The following is a 16029-nucleotide window of genomic DNA, read 5'->3' on the forward strand; positions in this document are numbered from 1 at the left end:
AGGAAAACTACTTACAGAAACTGCAAACACCAAGAAAAATAAGCCCCCACATTTTCAAATAGATACCATCACATCTGAAGACACTGTATGCTACAGTGTATGATCATACAAGTAGTTATGAAGAGAGGCACTTGCTCAAAACTACTTCGGTTTGGGGGTTTGTTTATTGATCAGATTATTTCAAGTGAATGGAGTACTTAGAATTACAACGCCTCCTTCCCTTTCTGTTGATGTAGGAAAGAAAGGGTTTGCTAAAGCAATGGATATCCCTCTGAATTAGCTAATAGTGTCCAGACAGAACATGGTTGCAGTGTTCTTTATGGTTAACTACATTTTAAACATTTGAGTTAGAGCACTATTGAAGAATTCTGAATTCTCTCTCCTGTCCTTTATTATACTTTCACAACAGAAATAGCAGCAAGACAAGTTTTGATCTTTTCTGTATTGGTTTGAGCACACAGTTCCTTCTCCTTGGGCTGACAGAGCTTCATAGTTTTGACAGTTCAAATCTGAAATAGTTGGTTACTTCTCATAGACAAACTTGCTTGAATAGACTGTGTGCTGTGGTTACAAGTTAAAAACTTCTTGTACAAAAAGTTTCTTCATTTTCCAGTACCATTTAATCAAAAAAACTTGGCTCAAATGCTGCTCAAAAGACACACTGTGAAGTTGTTCTGCAACACCTGGTGCTGGTCATATCCCTTTGCTTTGTCAACTTCACTAAGACACTTGACTCAGAGAGCAAAATTACTCCCACTGAAGACTAACAGAGCTTACACAGACAATTAGCCATTAGAAGCGGGCTGTATGATCAAACACAATATATATGGAGGCAAATCAGGATCTATGTACCAGAATACTATGTTTAACAACATTATTGATCCAACTTTCTGTGAAAGCAAGGAAGAAAATAAAAATGTAAAAGGTCCTAGTGACAGCAGCAGACCAGTAACTGGAAGACTGCAGACACATAATCTTGGTTACCTCATTCTCTTAAGTACTGATGGAAAGCCAAGACAGACAGTTATGCTATGGTACTTGTGCTTTAGATAAGACAGATGAAAGGTATTTACAAATCTCACCTCCATCCTGAGGTGTAAGCTTATTGGTGCTGCAACAATAAAAAGTATCAAGACCACAATGACAGCAAGAATAACCGTGTTTTTTCCAACAAATCAGTTAATAATAAAGTTAGATGTTTCCAACACTAAACAGTGAATGTCAGCAGTCATGGACAAACATTACCACCTCCTAAGTGGTCAGCATAAATCTGTTTCAAACAGTACTTCAAGACTGTTGTTTCAAACAGTACTTCAAGACTGTTGTTTCAAACAGTACTTCAAGACTGTTGTTTCAAACAGTACTTCAAGACTCAACCACTGTTATCTGTGTTCCAAATGGCCTTTGGAATACTTGTCTTAAGAAAATAGGGCAGTAAAATTTATTCATTTTAAATAGGCAAAGGATAGGGTGGCAAACGTTTGTTTTAAGATGTTTCTATTATATTCTAACATAAGACATGAAAAGGGATCTTCACCTCTTTGTAATCATCAAGAGTTTTGATTCCCTTGACAAAGAATGAATTGGGTATCTTCCAACAGATGCAGCTAACCAAAACAGGTATTTATTTTTCAGACTTAAGGGGAATGTACTACTTTGCTTCAGACATGGATCTTAGCAAATATCCTGGAAGAAAGTGCCCTGAAGCGGGGCCCTCTATATGTTATTGAGTATAGGCTGATAGCTCTAGCAACTGTTCAGGATGGAACCTCACAAAGAAAATTAAAAAAACCCAGCTGGAACACCTGGAAGCAAGCATCCAAGGATAGCAGCAAATTTTAATTCTTAGGCTCTATGCTGTACACCTACTGTAAGAGGGCAAAAAGAAAATCTTGACCCACAACCTATTTGTCCAGATGTAGAAAAACTAACTAGCCATACTGAACATGCATAAAATCTACTACTATGGACATGTGAGATCACAGTTCAGAACACCTGTGTTACACTTCCTTTTTCCAACTCTGAGAAATCTTAGGGTAGGACACCTTTCAACTATCAACACGTAACTTTGCAATATACCTAGCTATTCTCTGCAAGAATTTTCTACAAGCAATGGACAAAATCACGAATCTAACAAGCCAAGGGCTTATTTTTGTGTAGAAAAAGGCATGGCTCAACGTCAGTTCTGTTGTTGTATGCTCTAATCACAAACAGGAGATCCAAGAAATTCAGAGGCACGTCCTTCAATAGATTCAACAGCCCAAAAGAATCAGAATTTGCATTTTGGGGATAGATGTATTTGAAAATGGGAAGTTACCTGTACTGACAGTCATGCAAACCATTGAAAATCATACATAGAGCAAGTGGATCTCACACCTAACTTTTCTACAGTCAGAAAGAAACAGGATTTGTTTAGTAAGTTGATCTCTTTTTTTAGAATCATCAGACAACATTATCTGGAAGTACTGTGAGTTCTTGACACGCAACTCACTCAGAGAGATTGTCAATGGAGAGTAGATAGATGTTGCTGCAGACACTATAAAAACCAGAGTACATTGCTATTTGCAGCAAGGAAGATTTATATTACCGGTGAAATTGTACTTGTGCCTTCCACAACTGGCTGACAAGCTTCTGCCACAGCTCGAACATGGCCATATCCAATTGCTGTTAGCAATAATTTGGCTATTTTTAGAGCATTAAGGTAGGCACCCCTTCGAGTTTCCATATCTGCATTTGGCAGGAAGTTATTTCTAGTCAGCATGCTCAATACAAGAGGCAAACCACCACTTTTTAAGAAGTTGTATTGGAAGTCACTGGCATCTTCTCCCAGAGGTGCACTGGCAGGCATTAACAAGGCATAAACTACCTGTAGAACAAAATACAGAATTAACTAACAGAAATGCACTAGCTTGAATATACATGATTGAACATGAGACTATGTTGGAATACCACTTAAGCAATGCTTTGACAGCACTGGCCATTCACCAGCTTATTCCAGTAAATTGTTAATATTTTCAATTATTAATTTCAAACCAGAATTTGATCTTAGGCTGCCATAATGTTACAGAAAGGATTGCCAAAGAGAGAGTTGAGGATTTTTAAAGAACAGGCAAAGCATCACAAACCTCTGTTAGATACAGCACTTGTGAGGCAGAAGGACCAAAGAATAGAGAATCAAGGGATGGACTAAGGCTGCTTTCCCCAAGCTTTGCATGATCCAAACAAATAGCTCTTAATTTCTCAACCGTAGTGTTATCTGCAATAAAAACACAACTTATAAACATTTTGTAACAAAACTACACCAGAACAAGCCAGTAGCATTTACAATTATAAATCTGAAAAATTTTAAGTCTATCAGAAAAGTTGCAAAAAATGTAACTGACAGACAAGATCAGGCTATGAAGTGTTCTGCAATGATTGTCAGTAGAAAAGTGATCCTGTTAAAGCAGTTCTACAAAACCACGTCAAAAATACAATGCTTCTCCCCATCTTCACTGCACTGAACTGCACTGTGGCACTGAACCCCAGTACCAACTGCAAAGTAAGCAACTTTGCATGACAGACAAGAAATAACTATTTGGGAAATGTATTTACAATTCTAATTAGGATAACAGTCATGAATTACAGTATCAAAAAAATACCAGAAAGTGGGAAATACTCCCTGATCTTCATTTTTATATAACAGGCAAGAAATTATTATACAGGGGATTACAAGATAAAACAGGATAAAATTAAGATTTACCTGGTGGCATAAGCTTCATAAGAACACGTGCTCCATCTCTAAGAGGTGGCATATTTAGGCTACTGCCCAAATCTGCAACTTGCCAAAGAAAAGAGATGTATCGAGGATGCAGTGACATGATCTTAAAGTAAGCAAAAAAAAAAAATCCCATAAAACTCATTATTTAAAGACAAAGTATAGGGGAAAAAATGCCTTTAAACTGTTAATTTCAGAATATGCTTACCACTCCAGGCAAACAGCTTTCAACTTCTGGATTTGGACCATCACTGTAGTGATTGCCATGGTTGCCCGGAGAACCAGTTGAAGAGTCAGAAGAACTATCTGGACTTGAGGGCATATTAGAATTTATCTGTGTAAGCTTAGCTGTAATTAGCTGAAAAACACAATCATAGTTTTAATACTATGCAAAAATGAAGATTCTTTACTACACAGGCATCTGATATAATGTTCATGGCATAATACAAGGAGGAGGAATGGAACTATTTCACAAGAGTAAGCGATCCCATGCATGGTATTCTTCAAGCATTTACAAAAGGGAAGCGACATCTGAATTGACATAAATAATCAATTTGCAACACTTACCGTTTTATCTTTGAGATTCAACTGCCCAATTAACTTTCTATCATCTGCAGGGTCCACCAGCTCACCACCAATGAACAGTTCTACTTTTGTGTGAGCACTATTGGCTTTAATACGATTGAGAATACAACGCCGTACTTGGCCAATTGTGTCGTTTGTATGAGACCAAATATCCAAATCTTCCACCTGTCGGCCTTGGTTTGGAAAACGAACTACCAGTGTGATATGTTTACCACGGAAAGCTCTGAAAATAAACCAACCAGATAAAGTTATTTTTGCCCTCAGGAAATAAATTATTTTTCCTGCTGTATTTTGTGTTGCAGATATTTCAACATCAAATCTTTACATATGGTGATATACTCCAGCATGACATTATGTGAAAGTCCCAGCAATTATGCAAACATAACATACACAGAAACTTTCAAGAAGCCACACTCTACACAAGTGCATTAAACATATGGTCAACTTTACAGTCAGGTTAGGAACACTGACAGAATTTTAAAAAGTCTGTTACGAAGTTCTAGATCTTTTCTCTGGCTTGTAATTTCCTTATCAAAATGTGCAAATAAAGCTCAATCAGACTGGCAACTGTGTTTTGCTCTTTAACAAAACAACTCAGTTTTAAATACACCAAGATCAGAAAAAGCCATCAGGTCACCAAGTCTTAATGCCTTCTGTCAAAAGCTGTTAAAAGTTTTATATGAGAATTCCAATTTTAAAAGTCAGAACGCTTTTAAAAAAATTTAAAGAGGTCCAAAAAAAGAAGCAGCGTTTTCACACTAGCAGTGATCACACTTCGCACAATGGCAGGGAAGTCATTAGGAAACATGTGCCCAGATAAGCCCAACAAACTAATCCAACGCAACAAAGGCAGGCAAAAATTCCTCATAAAATCTCCTTGCCAACAAGACCTGTGAAAAAGTTAGTCTAATCAAATAAGCAGCCCATATATAAAAGATGCACCCACAACCAACAAGAGAACTTAGTTAGGACTAATCAATCAATATATACAATAAAAATGCTGTAGAAGCACTGCAAATTACTGACGCATCACAAAGAAACAGCAACCTCTTCGATTTTCTTGACAAAAAGGGCATTTAAAATAAGGGGACAGAACCCCCACCATGCCTAAAAATATGTTAGCTGCATCATAAATCCATAGCAATCTCAGTGTATTTCTTATGTATTTTTGAGACTTTCTTCCCACAGAAGCAGCTACTAACACTGCAACATTTAAACAGTTTTCTGTTCTGCTTTCCTGTCAGGAAATAAAGTATTTTGTTTGTGAAAATATCTACACAACATTGGATTTAAGTATTTTCTTTTATTTTGTGCCAGAGTTAAAGAAGGAGCAGCTAGGATTTAAGCTAAGTTTTTACTCAAGGCAAGTATAGGAAGAATGAAGGTATACAGAAAATAAATACACTTCAAAGTGCTGTTAACTTCTTCCCCTTTTTATGAGGAATTTATACAGAATATTTCACTTAGAGATAACCCAAAATTTAAGCTTGCAAAGTAAGATTAGCATCTCTGTAAACAACTCTGGAAGATGAAGATATACATTAACAACATGGGTTTTGTATGACAGGACTATGAAAAACAAAGCAGCTTTGCCCATGCTAACTTAAAGAACAGTACTGCTTTTAAATAATTATCTGAAAAAGTGAAATACATCCAAAACAATCTAGCCACAGGGTATGTTGTGCTAGTTATAGAACAAAACACCAGAAACGAGTTTATTCTCAGGTCTGCTGTCCCTTTCATATATGCCTGTATTTGCCTGATCTTTCAATTTTATTTTTTTTTTTTTGCTACAGATCAGTTTCATGTATTAGCAAAGAAAATGGAATTTTGAAACTCTATAAATACATTCCCTGAATAGAAACCCTTTAGAATGTAAACAGCAAAAAGATATTCATAGTATTTTAGCTACCAGAAATCAAAATCACAGTAGTGCATTTTCACACATACCTTGACATAGGTAGAATAGTTCTCTCTTCGTGGTAATCACTGTCACATTCATTTATATACTCTCTTAAAACAGTCAACACTCTCACCATTCGTATTGCTTCTTGTCTTGCACAATTGATACTGTCTTTATCTCCATCCAACACACATAATGTATCATAGGAGGCTTTTAGACGATCAAAACAGGACTGAATGAAGTCTTCATGAATCACTACCTAATTACATCAAAAAATTGGTGCAATTACAAGAAATAGTAAAAACCATCTTTTCAGCAGAATAATCCAATGGTGTAAGCAAAAACCAAAACCAAACCAAACAAACAAACCTGCAACCAAAAAAAGGCAAAACAAAACCAGGTAAGTTACTCTACAAAGCTGTTTTATTCCACTTTAGAATAAACTCCCATTGACAAATAGCTCTATTTTAGGGTGCGCTTCAAAAATCTTGCAAGTCATCAGTAGTTGTATCTGTACAGTGCAAACTTGCAATTAAATAGAAAAAGTGAAAGTTTGCACAGAGAACACTAAATTGGACTTTCTTTTATTCATTTCCTCAGACTATGTTACAGGAATCTCTAGCTAACAATCTAGTACAGGTTAACTTGCTTTACACTAAGAGTGAACACAGAACATTTACAGACCACCAGAACAACTACCCCTGCCCCCCCAAAACACATAAGCCAGTTCCAGATACACACTCTTTTCCTGCATAAACTCAGAAATGGATTTTAAACTAGATTCAGTATAGTGACAGCTGCAGCAAATCTCTTCCTCCTGCCTGATACCTCACATCTCCTTGCTCCTGACCTAGATTGACATATAACCTATAGTACCACTGTAAAAAGTTTGCAGTGTCTCCAGGTAGTAGTCTGCAATAGAAACATTAAGAGTCATAGCTATGGCAGTAAACCACAGTCCAGTAGCCACTTTTCTTAGAGGCAGCTCAGGAGCAGAGGAGCTACCAGCACACTGAAACAAAATACTTGTGTGCATGTTAAGTAAATCCAACACTTCCTGGAAGTGTCAAGTCTAACCGTGTGCAGATGGACAGATCTACGCATGCTTAGTAAGCCCAGACCTATAGCAAGCAAGAAGCATACAGCCCACCTGTAAGATACAGTTTGAATGGCTGTAAATGCACTACCTAGAGCAGCTGTGCTCTATCTAGCAGACAAGCAGCTCTGAAGCCTATAAAAGTGTTTTTGAGGACAAGTATGAAAATTGGAGTTTCAAGAAATACAACTGGCAAACTACCAATTGGAGATTGTCTGGAGGACAATATTCCCCCCCAAATTTGTGAAATCCCAACAGTTCACTTCCTCTGACCTTTCAGAAACTCATTATCTCTTCTCTCTGTCCACTGAAACGCAGCTCCCAGCAAATATTAACGTAGGGAGATAATATTTGATTTGCTAGAGCTCAGCTTGACCATTATATGGAAACTCTGTGACCCTTTGTAAGGGACATGACATAAAAAAAGATCAGATTAGCTTGTGACAACACTCAACAGACCCATCCAGTGAACATACTAGCACAAGTAAGTACCACAATTGGAAGTTCAACAAAAGGCTTACTTAAGTACATGATATGAACTGTTCTCTGAGTAGAAAGAGCAAATACAACAGATCAATTTAACATGAAAAATTTATCAGAGTTCAGTCTGCAAATATCAGAAAAAACTCAATTCTGCATCTGACCAGAACCCGATGGCTGGACTCAGGAGTATACTCTCCAAAACATGAAAACTATGCTCTGTTTTCAAAGCTTTCAAATATAAAAATATCACAAAATTGAATTTTATGACTGTTTTTCTATCCTATTATATTCCAGTTTTCTTGTCACTTGTTTTTTTTACCTGATTAACTTGTAACCTTGGGCCAAGATTAGTGTAGATCTCTTTAAGAAGATCTATTGCTCTGTTTGCGATGTCATCATTTCCCTGAATCACAACCTAGCATAATAAAAAAAAAAAAAAAGAAAGGCATTAGAACATCTTAGAACTTTCTGGTATAAAATTTAAAAACAAAAAGACTACATGAATAACTTGACACAATAGTATGCCTAATTATTTTATGAGGTGAAAGTGACTAAAATGCTTAGTTAGAAAATACTATCAAAACAACTTACACTGAAATTAACTATATGAGTCAAAATTAAGAATTAACTAGTTTAAAGGAGTTCAGAGTTAGCAAAAAAGCCTATGCTTTATAAACAAAAGTAGTGTTTATATATTCATCTTTGCATTACATTTCCATTTTCACTAGTTTCACAGAACAAGACAACTGGTTTTTTCAGATGCTTGAACAATCTACATCAACAAAGATTTAAAAACAGAATTTTAAAGTATTTAAATAGCTGTGAGTGGGTGGAAGGGGGACAGGCAAATGAGTTCTGTTCCTAACCTGATAATCGAAATTTTAATTACTAGCCACCAGGCCTGAAAGCAGCCCTTACAGACAAGCCCTGCAGGATACTGAGCTGAAGCTTCATGAGTTCTGTCATGCTGCCATATGGCAGGGCAGATCCAAGTAAGTTGATTCCCACAACTAAAACATGCTAGCATTATGTGGGCACTTTGTACACAAACACCGTGTGAAAACTTATTTGTATAAAAATTGTGATCTACTTTGGTTTTAACTATTATCACCATGATTAAAATACCTAACCCTTCAACAAGCCACAACCAAAATTACTAAAGACTGCTGCTTTATATATGGAACATTTTACAAAACACAGCTACGGTAATCACGCCACAGTGCGCTACTGCGGGTTCTAATGCAGCTCTTGAAAACTAGAAATACTCTTGAAAAAATTAAGCCTCAAATTAGATACTGATGTTTGTCACCAACAGATTCGGCAAGCTTCAGAAAGCTACAGTCTTCCTTTTGAAAAGCTATAACCATGTTTAGGCAAAAGGTTGTGGATATAAGAGAAAGAATCAAACCAGTGATCACTTGGTCTAATCTAGAACAACTTCAGTTTGCCATACTAGAATGAATGACATGAACTAGCTTATGAAGTGGACAAAACAAAGTTTAATTCTACTGTGCGTGTGAGAGAGAGAGAAACCTACAGATAATTCACCTGAAATGATCCTTTCTTCTTCAACAGTATAGGCAAATTTTTAATCTCATGTGAATATATAAATATACTTGACGTTTCAAATAACTTTCCATTAAACATCAGTCTGCAAAGTTACCAACTTGCATACTTGCTGGGAAGACAGTGGAGTCAATATCCATGCATTTAGTTTGAAAAAGTAGCTTTTTGTCATTTCAGTCTACAACTAATAAATTACACGTTCCTAAAAATATAAAAAGAGACTGAGAAAGACTTAGCAGTTAACCTTTCAGATGTTTCCTCCAATTAACTCACCCTCCAAAGGTAGTCTAATCCTATTAATTCCAGATCATCCATCATATAGGCTCGTCTCTTTGCTACTAGCTTTCCTTCTCGACAGTTCACAGCTTTGAAGAAACGTTCAAAACATTTCATTCCATTTTCTGTTAATAGGGAAGGATCCAGCTGAAGCACATTATTTTCAAAGAAGTCCTTATTAATGTCAGGGTCTAAGTCTGGTTCATCCCCCATTAGTTTGGAATACCATTTAAAACAGGCTTCGCGATCACAAAGATAAACCGCATTTTCAGCTAAACACTTCCATATTTGCTTCGCCTGAGGGGCACAGAGCCACAGCTGACCATCCTTCAATAAAAATCTTGAGCAAAACAAAAAGACAATTAACAGCACTGTCTAACACATCTGAAGTTACAATTCAGTAACAAGTACAGGCAAAAAGGTGAATATGCATATTATACATTTATATATCATATGACCCTGAAAACATCATCAGTCCACTCATAATTAGTCCCATGATTTCTTAGTAAGTTTGAACGGATCAAGACCTTATAGTCCAAACAAAACAGGAATAAAATTTGGCAACAAATGTTTTAGACAAAAATACCAAGCACTGTTTACATATTATATACAAACAAATGCACATCTCCTAATGTAAACTCTTTAGTTTAAAAGTCAGGTCACAACGTAAGAGATGAAATTACTTCTGCAATCATTCACTATGCTTTAGCACTCACTTTAGCAAAATCACAAAATAAGGTATCAATTCTATGGAGTAGAGCCAGAAGCAGAAGTCAATGAAGTAGAAATTCTTCCTTTTATTTACATAAGTTTTTCATTTGTGTTAAATTATTAAGAACTTCAATTCTGAGAGCTAACACAGAATATTTCAGGAAGAACAAATGATATTCAAACTTCTTCAGAATAATTTTTCTGATTCAAAATTCTTTCTATGTAAAAGAAGTCAGGGACTAAGTTATGGTATTGCTTTTCAGAAATTGCTACCTACATACTCTACATTTGACAGCCATGGGACTTCATAAATTCCTTTACATTAACAACTAGTGAACTTAAATTTAAGGAAGTTACAATTTTTAACATGCAGGAGTGATAAATTAAGTCTGCTATCCATATGCTATTGTATAAAGTCATTAAACAGTCGTTTAACACTGCAGTTTAATTAATAAAAATTCTTGGTAAAATTTTAAAAAGTAAAAAAACCTCCCTTCGAAAACAAGTAAAAAAATACTTCAGAACTTGACAGTTTGACAGTTCATGTATTTTTACTTGTCTAAAAGAAGGTTAACACCAAGTAAGAAAAAGCTGAGAGAGACATAGCCTAAAAAGTGTCAACATACTGCAGCTCTGTGATAAGCAGAGATTCTTTTTCTTATTTTACTCAAACAGCAGCTGGTCAAAAGTCATCCAAATAATTTTTTTATTCCAACCTCTTTCTAAGGCTCAGTTGCTGACAACCTAACATCAGTGTCTGACAAAAGCGTATGTCAGTTTTATGATCATGGATTTAAATCTAGTGTGGTACAACAAAGAAGGACACATGGACATACACCTACATGGAATATTTTAAATTTTCAGCTAAGTTACTCCGATATGTATGTAACCGTATCCACATGCACACTGTATGCAAGTCAGTAGGGTTCTGCACACAGACAGAAAAAGCCCATACAAATCTTAGTGCAGAATCAGAGCCTTGGACTGCAAAGATCCTAATAAACTTTATTTGAATATTCCCATACTAGCATAGAAGCCCTCTGGCAAAAAAACCCAAAACCAAACCACAAACAAAATCAAAAACATTCGTGTATTTTTCCATCTGAGTTTTGAAAGAAGTTAACACACCAACTTAAAGCTAGATAAGAGAAAGAGATACCAAGGTGCTCTCTTTTTTTTTTTTTTCCCTTAAAATATTCTTACAGAAGTTAAACAAATGATCAAGTTAAAACTAACCGTAAGAAATTCAGTCGCTCCTGTACTTCCTGCACATGACTGTATCTGCTTCCTGGTCTTACAGTTTGAGGATCATATTCACCATGCTCTGCAAATATAAACAGTTTTATTAGACAATACATTCAGAAAAGACATGCTGACTCTAAAAGACAGGCTGTGTTTGAAGACTTGTTTATCTGAATATAATTAAAACCACTCAAAACCCAATAAATTTTCATTAAGGTGTATGAAAATAATTTTCAGCAGCCTGCTACCAGTTAAAACTTCATCCTAAATTAAAATAGGTATAGACAAAGACCACTGAGGTCTATAATCAAATCAACAAACAATTATGTGCAGATGCATGAGCTCATTACTCAGTATAATGGAAGTGTTACAGAACAATTAAGACCCTGCATTCTACTTATTTAAATCAACTTCCTTATTTCAAGTAGTCAGTTTGAAGTCAGAAGGCAGTTAAAATAAAAGTATACCAAGCATAATTCAGATTATCCAGTGTTTTTTCTGAGGATGCTTTAGTTTTGTTACAGAGCATCTTTTCCAAAATTTCAGTTTTCCATTTTTAGTTTTTTTCCTCTCCAGAGGAAATCATGACTCCACTTCTTTAACACCTTTATAAGTAGCTATGTACATGACATCACTTAGAGGAGGAAAGTATATGACAACTTTAATTACTGAAAGTTTCCAAATACAAAAAACAAATGCCTGTAATATCAACAAGCTTGAAACAGAAGTTGTTGAATAATTTGAAAGTAAGGCAAGAAGTCAAACTTTTGCCTGCATTTTATCAAATCTCAGATCTCAGCATAATGTTTTGTTTAACAAACAGCTGTTTGCTTCATAGTAACATGGTTTTGGTGTGGCTTTGTTTGGTGTTTGGTTTGGGGGGGGGGGCGGTGTTGGGGTTTGTTTCGTTTTGTTTTTTTTAATTAGAGATATAATCTAGATCTGTACTTGCACTACCTTGATCTGTACTAGTAATATTTCATGACAAATGTTCATTATGACAGCTCCATTATAGACTAATTAATCCCATATTTCTTATTTGCAAAGTTTTGCATTTAACTAAACAGATTGCGTTTAACTTAGATGACCCAGCTGTGGGAGACCGTATCACAACAACTTCCAGACTCATAGTAAAATTTATCCTCAGAACGGAAAATCAGTATTCTCCTATTATATCAAGGAGGGGGAAAAAAAAACCCAAAACCAAAACAAACAAGTCTAACAGCTGACGTGCATCATCAAAATTCAGAGAAAAAGAATTGTCATAAACACTGTTTTCTATATACAAGTGCAAAAGGTACATTAACTTAAAAATCACATAAAAGGGAAAACAGAAGACTAGTAGTTAACTGATGTCTACAGAACTGGAGACATTATGTTCACCAGAAATCCTTCAAAAATTTAAATTATAATCCTAATGAAGTAAGCACAAATAGGCAATTATCAAAAGAAGAAATGTGAAAAAAATTCTGAAGAAAGAATATAAAAGTAGTAGAACAAAAATTATCTAGTATTAGAAGTAGAAAACCTGAAAAATATGCTGTGGGTCTAACAGAAGAAACAATTACAGTAGATAAGCATATTGCAGAGAAATTAAAACTAATTACTTCAAGTGTTGGGTGTTATGGGTGGTTTTTTTGTTTGATTTTGTTTTGTTGGGGGGGAGGTGGTGGTGATGGTTGTTTGTTTTAACTATGGGGACTGTCTGGGCTTTTTTTTTCCTGAATAGAGATTAATTCACAGACACAGGTGTCACTAGTGGCAATGATAGAAGAATTCAGATATTAAAGGCCAGTCAGTTGCTCAAAGGCAGTATGTATGTACTTAAGAATTCTGAAAAACTCTGAACTACAAAAAAAATTCAGACGCCCGAAATATTCTCCATCTCGACTTCTTTCTACATTTGCCCGATTTATTTTCTATGCTGTGCATCCCACAGTAAGTCCAAGTGTGATCTTAAAAATTCTTTCTACATACAGGAGCAGAAAAATGAACATAGACATTGTAGATCAAAAAATGACTGGTTGAAAAGTATAATTAGTGATAAAGACACATAGATGATCATATGGCACAACTTCTACAAATAATTACATTTCATTACCACTTTGGATTTTTTTATTATTTCAAAAAAACAGAAGATAAAGGAGAACTGGCTAGCAATCTTTTAAAATTTTCAAAAGGTCTTCAATAAATAGTCAAAAAGATGAAACTGTGATGTCCTCCTTCAGGACTACACAATGCAATAGCAGTTGTCTCATCTCATGGAGAACTTAGCAGAGTTGGAAGAAAGGGTGATTTCAGTAGAAGAGAAAGTCATAGATCATGGAAAAAATTCTGAAACGTAGATTAGGCTTTTCTTTAACCTTAAAAAGGCAAACATATAAAAGGGAGTATGATGGAAAAGAACATGCATTACTGAATAACAGGAGAATAGGAACACTGTTCTCCATCACAGAGTGCAACTATGGAAGCCTTCAAGGAAAATAAAAATATGGCAAATTCAAAATGAATTAAAAAAAATAATCACAAATTACACAGTAATCATGGCGTTAACTGCCAAAAAGATCTGTGGGCAACTGGATTTTTTTTTTTTTCCCCCTATGGCATTTAACTTGTGTTGTCTGGATGTTTACCTTGAATTTTCTCTGTCTCATTCACCTTCTCCAGCTAAGCTTAATTCTACAGCTGTCCACTTCTTTCTGCCCTCACAATCATTATCTTCTTTCTTCTCCTTTCATTTATTCCCTTCCCTGACCCCCCCCCCACCCCACCCTGGCATCTTTTCTCCTCCTCCAGGAAGGCATGGAAGACAAACTTCACAGTGTTCTATGTTCTGCCCTATTTAGTATATAAAACTGAAACTGAAAGGAAAGTTGCACAGGAACTATGTATTACCGTCTTAGTATAGTATCTGGAACATTAGGAGAGGTTTTCTGGCTGCCCTTAATCGTGTAATAAAGCATCTAATTAAAAAAAGAAAGCCACACTATTGTTCATCTGGTTTTGTACTCTGATGCAAACAAGTAGAAGTTCTGCAGCAGCTTTGTCTCAAGAAAGCACAATTTAATTGCTTTGTAATTAGATTCAATTTAAACTCTTCGCACACTTGTAATTCCTACCGTGCTGAAGATGTTTATATTACTGCTTTACCGAGTCATTATAGCTGGGGAGGGGCAGGGCAATGGGACATGGTTTTTGGCACCAGGAAAGAATCATGCAAGACATCAGCCTAATTTTTCTGCCAAAGTCATCAACAATTTGACAGGTAAACAACATTGTCAAAAATGACCTTTTGGCTTCAGAGTTCAAAAATAACTGAAATGAATGAATAATAGTTCATATATTACCATTATGTGTAGACTATTTTTGGACAAAGACAACATTGCATTAGAATATAGTTGTTGATTATGTTTCCTTCCTAACCCTGAGGCCAAACCCCAGATTACATAACCAGCCGAAGTCCAAGAAAAAGAGACAATCATAGAATCACAGATTCTAAGCTATCCATATACTTAAGATGCAAAGTTTGTTATAAATGAAATTGCATTTTTGCGTCACTTCAGCAAAGTTGAAGAGCACTCCAACAGCTTACGGAAGTTACATGAAATAACTTGTTCTATTCCACCTTCCTGGAAAAAACTAAGCCCAAGACAGTATGGCCTGAGAGCAGAACAAAGCATTTAGTATTATTTTAACATCAATTTGTGCAATGCCATCATTAAGGAACTTAAATTAGTTAGTTTAACATGAGGGTTAACCCCCCTCATGTATTGTTGAACAGAGAAATATAGCTGCAGTATGCAGATTTAGCTTAAAGGTCGTTCTTGTTGACCTATACCTGGCTGAAGCTATCATCTTCATATAGCACCACTATTCACACAAGTCTTCAAGGACGTGTTTTGGATATTTTTTATCAACTACTCCAAAATTAAATGAATTCCAAAATTAAAGGTGTCCAGGCAACTTACTCGAGTGCTGGAACACACACACACTTTACAATGTGCAAATATCCTGTCCTCGCTGAACAATCTACATTGAATTCCTACGTAACGTTCTGCATCGGTTTTGAGATGTAACTGAAAGGCTGGTAGGGTGTTATGATGCTGGGGTAGAATAGTCCTTAGTTCCAGTCAGTAAAGTAGATGGGGGTGGGGGGAGCCATAAATTTCCTCCTCTCACTTCTGTTGGCTTAATTCTACATATAAACTAATGTGGTCCAGTGTAACAAGGAGTTTCCTGATCCATCACTCTCCTCCACTTCCCTATTTCTACCTCACCTCAGCAGCTAGAAAGCTAACCCACAATAAGAGTGTAAACTCATCAGGGAAAGGTTGAGTTTAGCCTGAAATATATAAATACTAACATGATGTGCTGCCAAAGTGCTGCTGCTAACAAATGCAGCGAGAAAGC

The 16029-nt window shown here is 35.8% G+C and overlaps 1 protein-coding gene across 5 annotated transcripts in view; it reads right to left on the reverse strand.

The window, feature by feature from the left end:
* USP9X (ubiquitin specific peptidase 9 X-linked) overlaps window positions 1-16029 on the reverse strand; it is a 104698-nt gene that overhangs the window by 37771 nt on the left and 50898 nt on the right. For all 5 annotated transcript variants that reach the window (XM_030020150.2, XM_030020149.2, XM_041124898.1 and 2 more), the window contains exons 15-23: window positions 11614-11701; window positions 9664-10006; window positions 8144-8239; window positions 6293-6504; window positions 4325-4565; window positions 3966-4115; window positions 3743-3863; window positions 3126-3256; window positions 2588-2866 (exon numbers count right to left, since the gene is read on the reverse strand). In XM_030020150.2, coding sequence (XP_029876010.1) covers window positions 2588-2866; window positions 3126-3256; window positions 3743-3863; window positions 3966-4115; window positions 4325-4565; window positions 6293-6504; window positions 8144-8239; window positions 9664-10006; window positions 11614-11701 — 1661 coding nt within the window. The remainder of the gene's footprint in view (window positions 1-2587; window positions 2867-3125; window positions 3257-3742; window positions 3864-3965; window positions 4116-4324; window positions 4566-6292; window positions 6505-8143; window positions 8240-9663; window positions 10007-11613; window positions 11702-16029) is intronic.

Source organism: Aquila chrysaetos, chromosome 7 (assembly GCF_900496995.4).
Source record: "Aquila chrysaetos chrysaetos chromosome 7, bAquChr1.4, whole genome shotgun sequence".
Taxonomy (NCBI): domain Eukaryota; kingdom Metazoa; phylum Chordata; class Aves; order Accipitriformes; family Accipitridae; genus Aquila; species Aquila chrysaetos.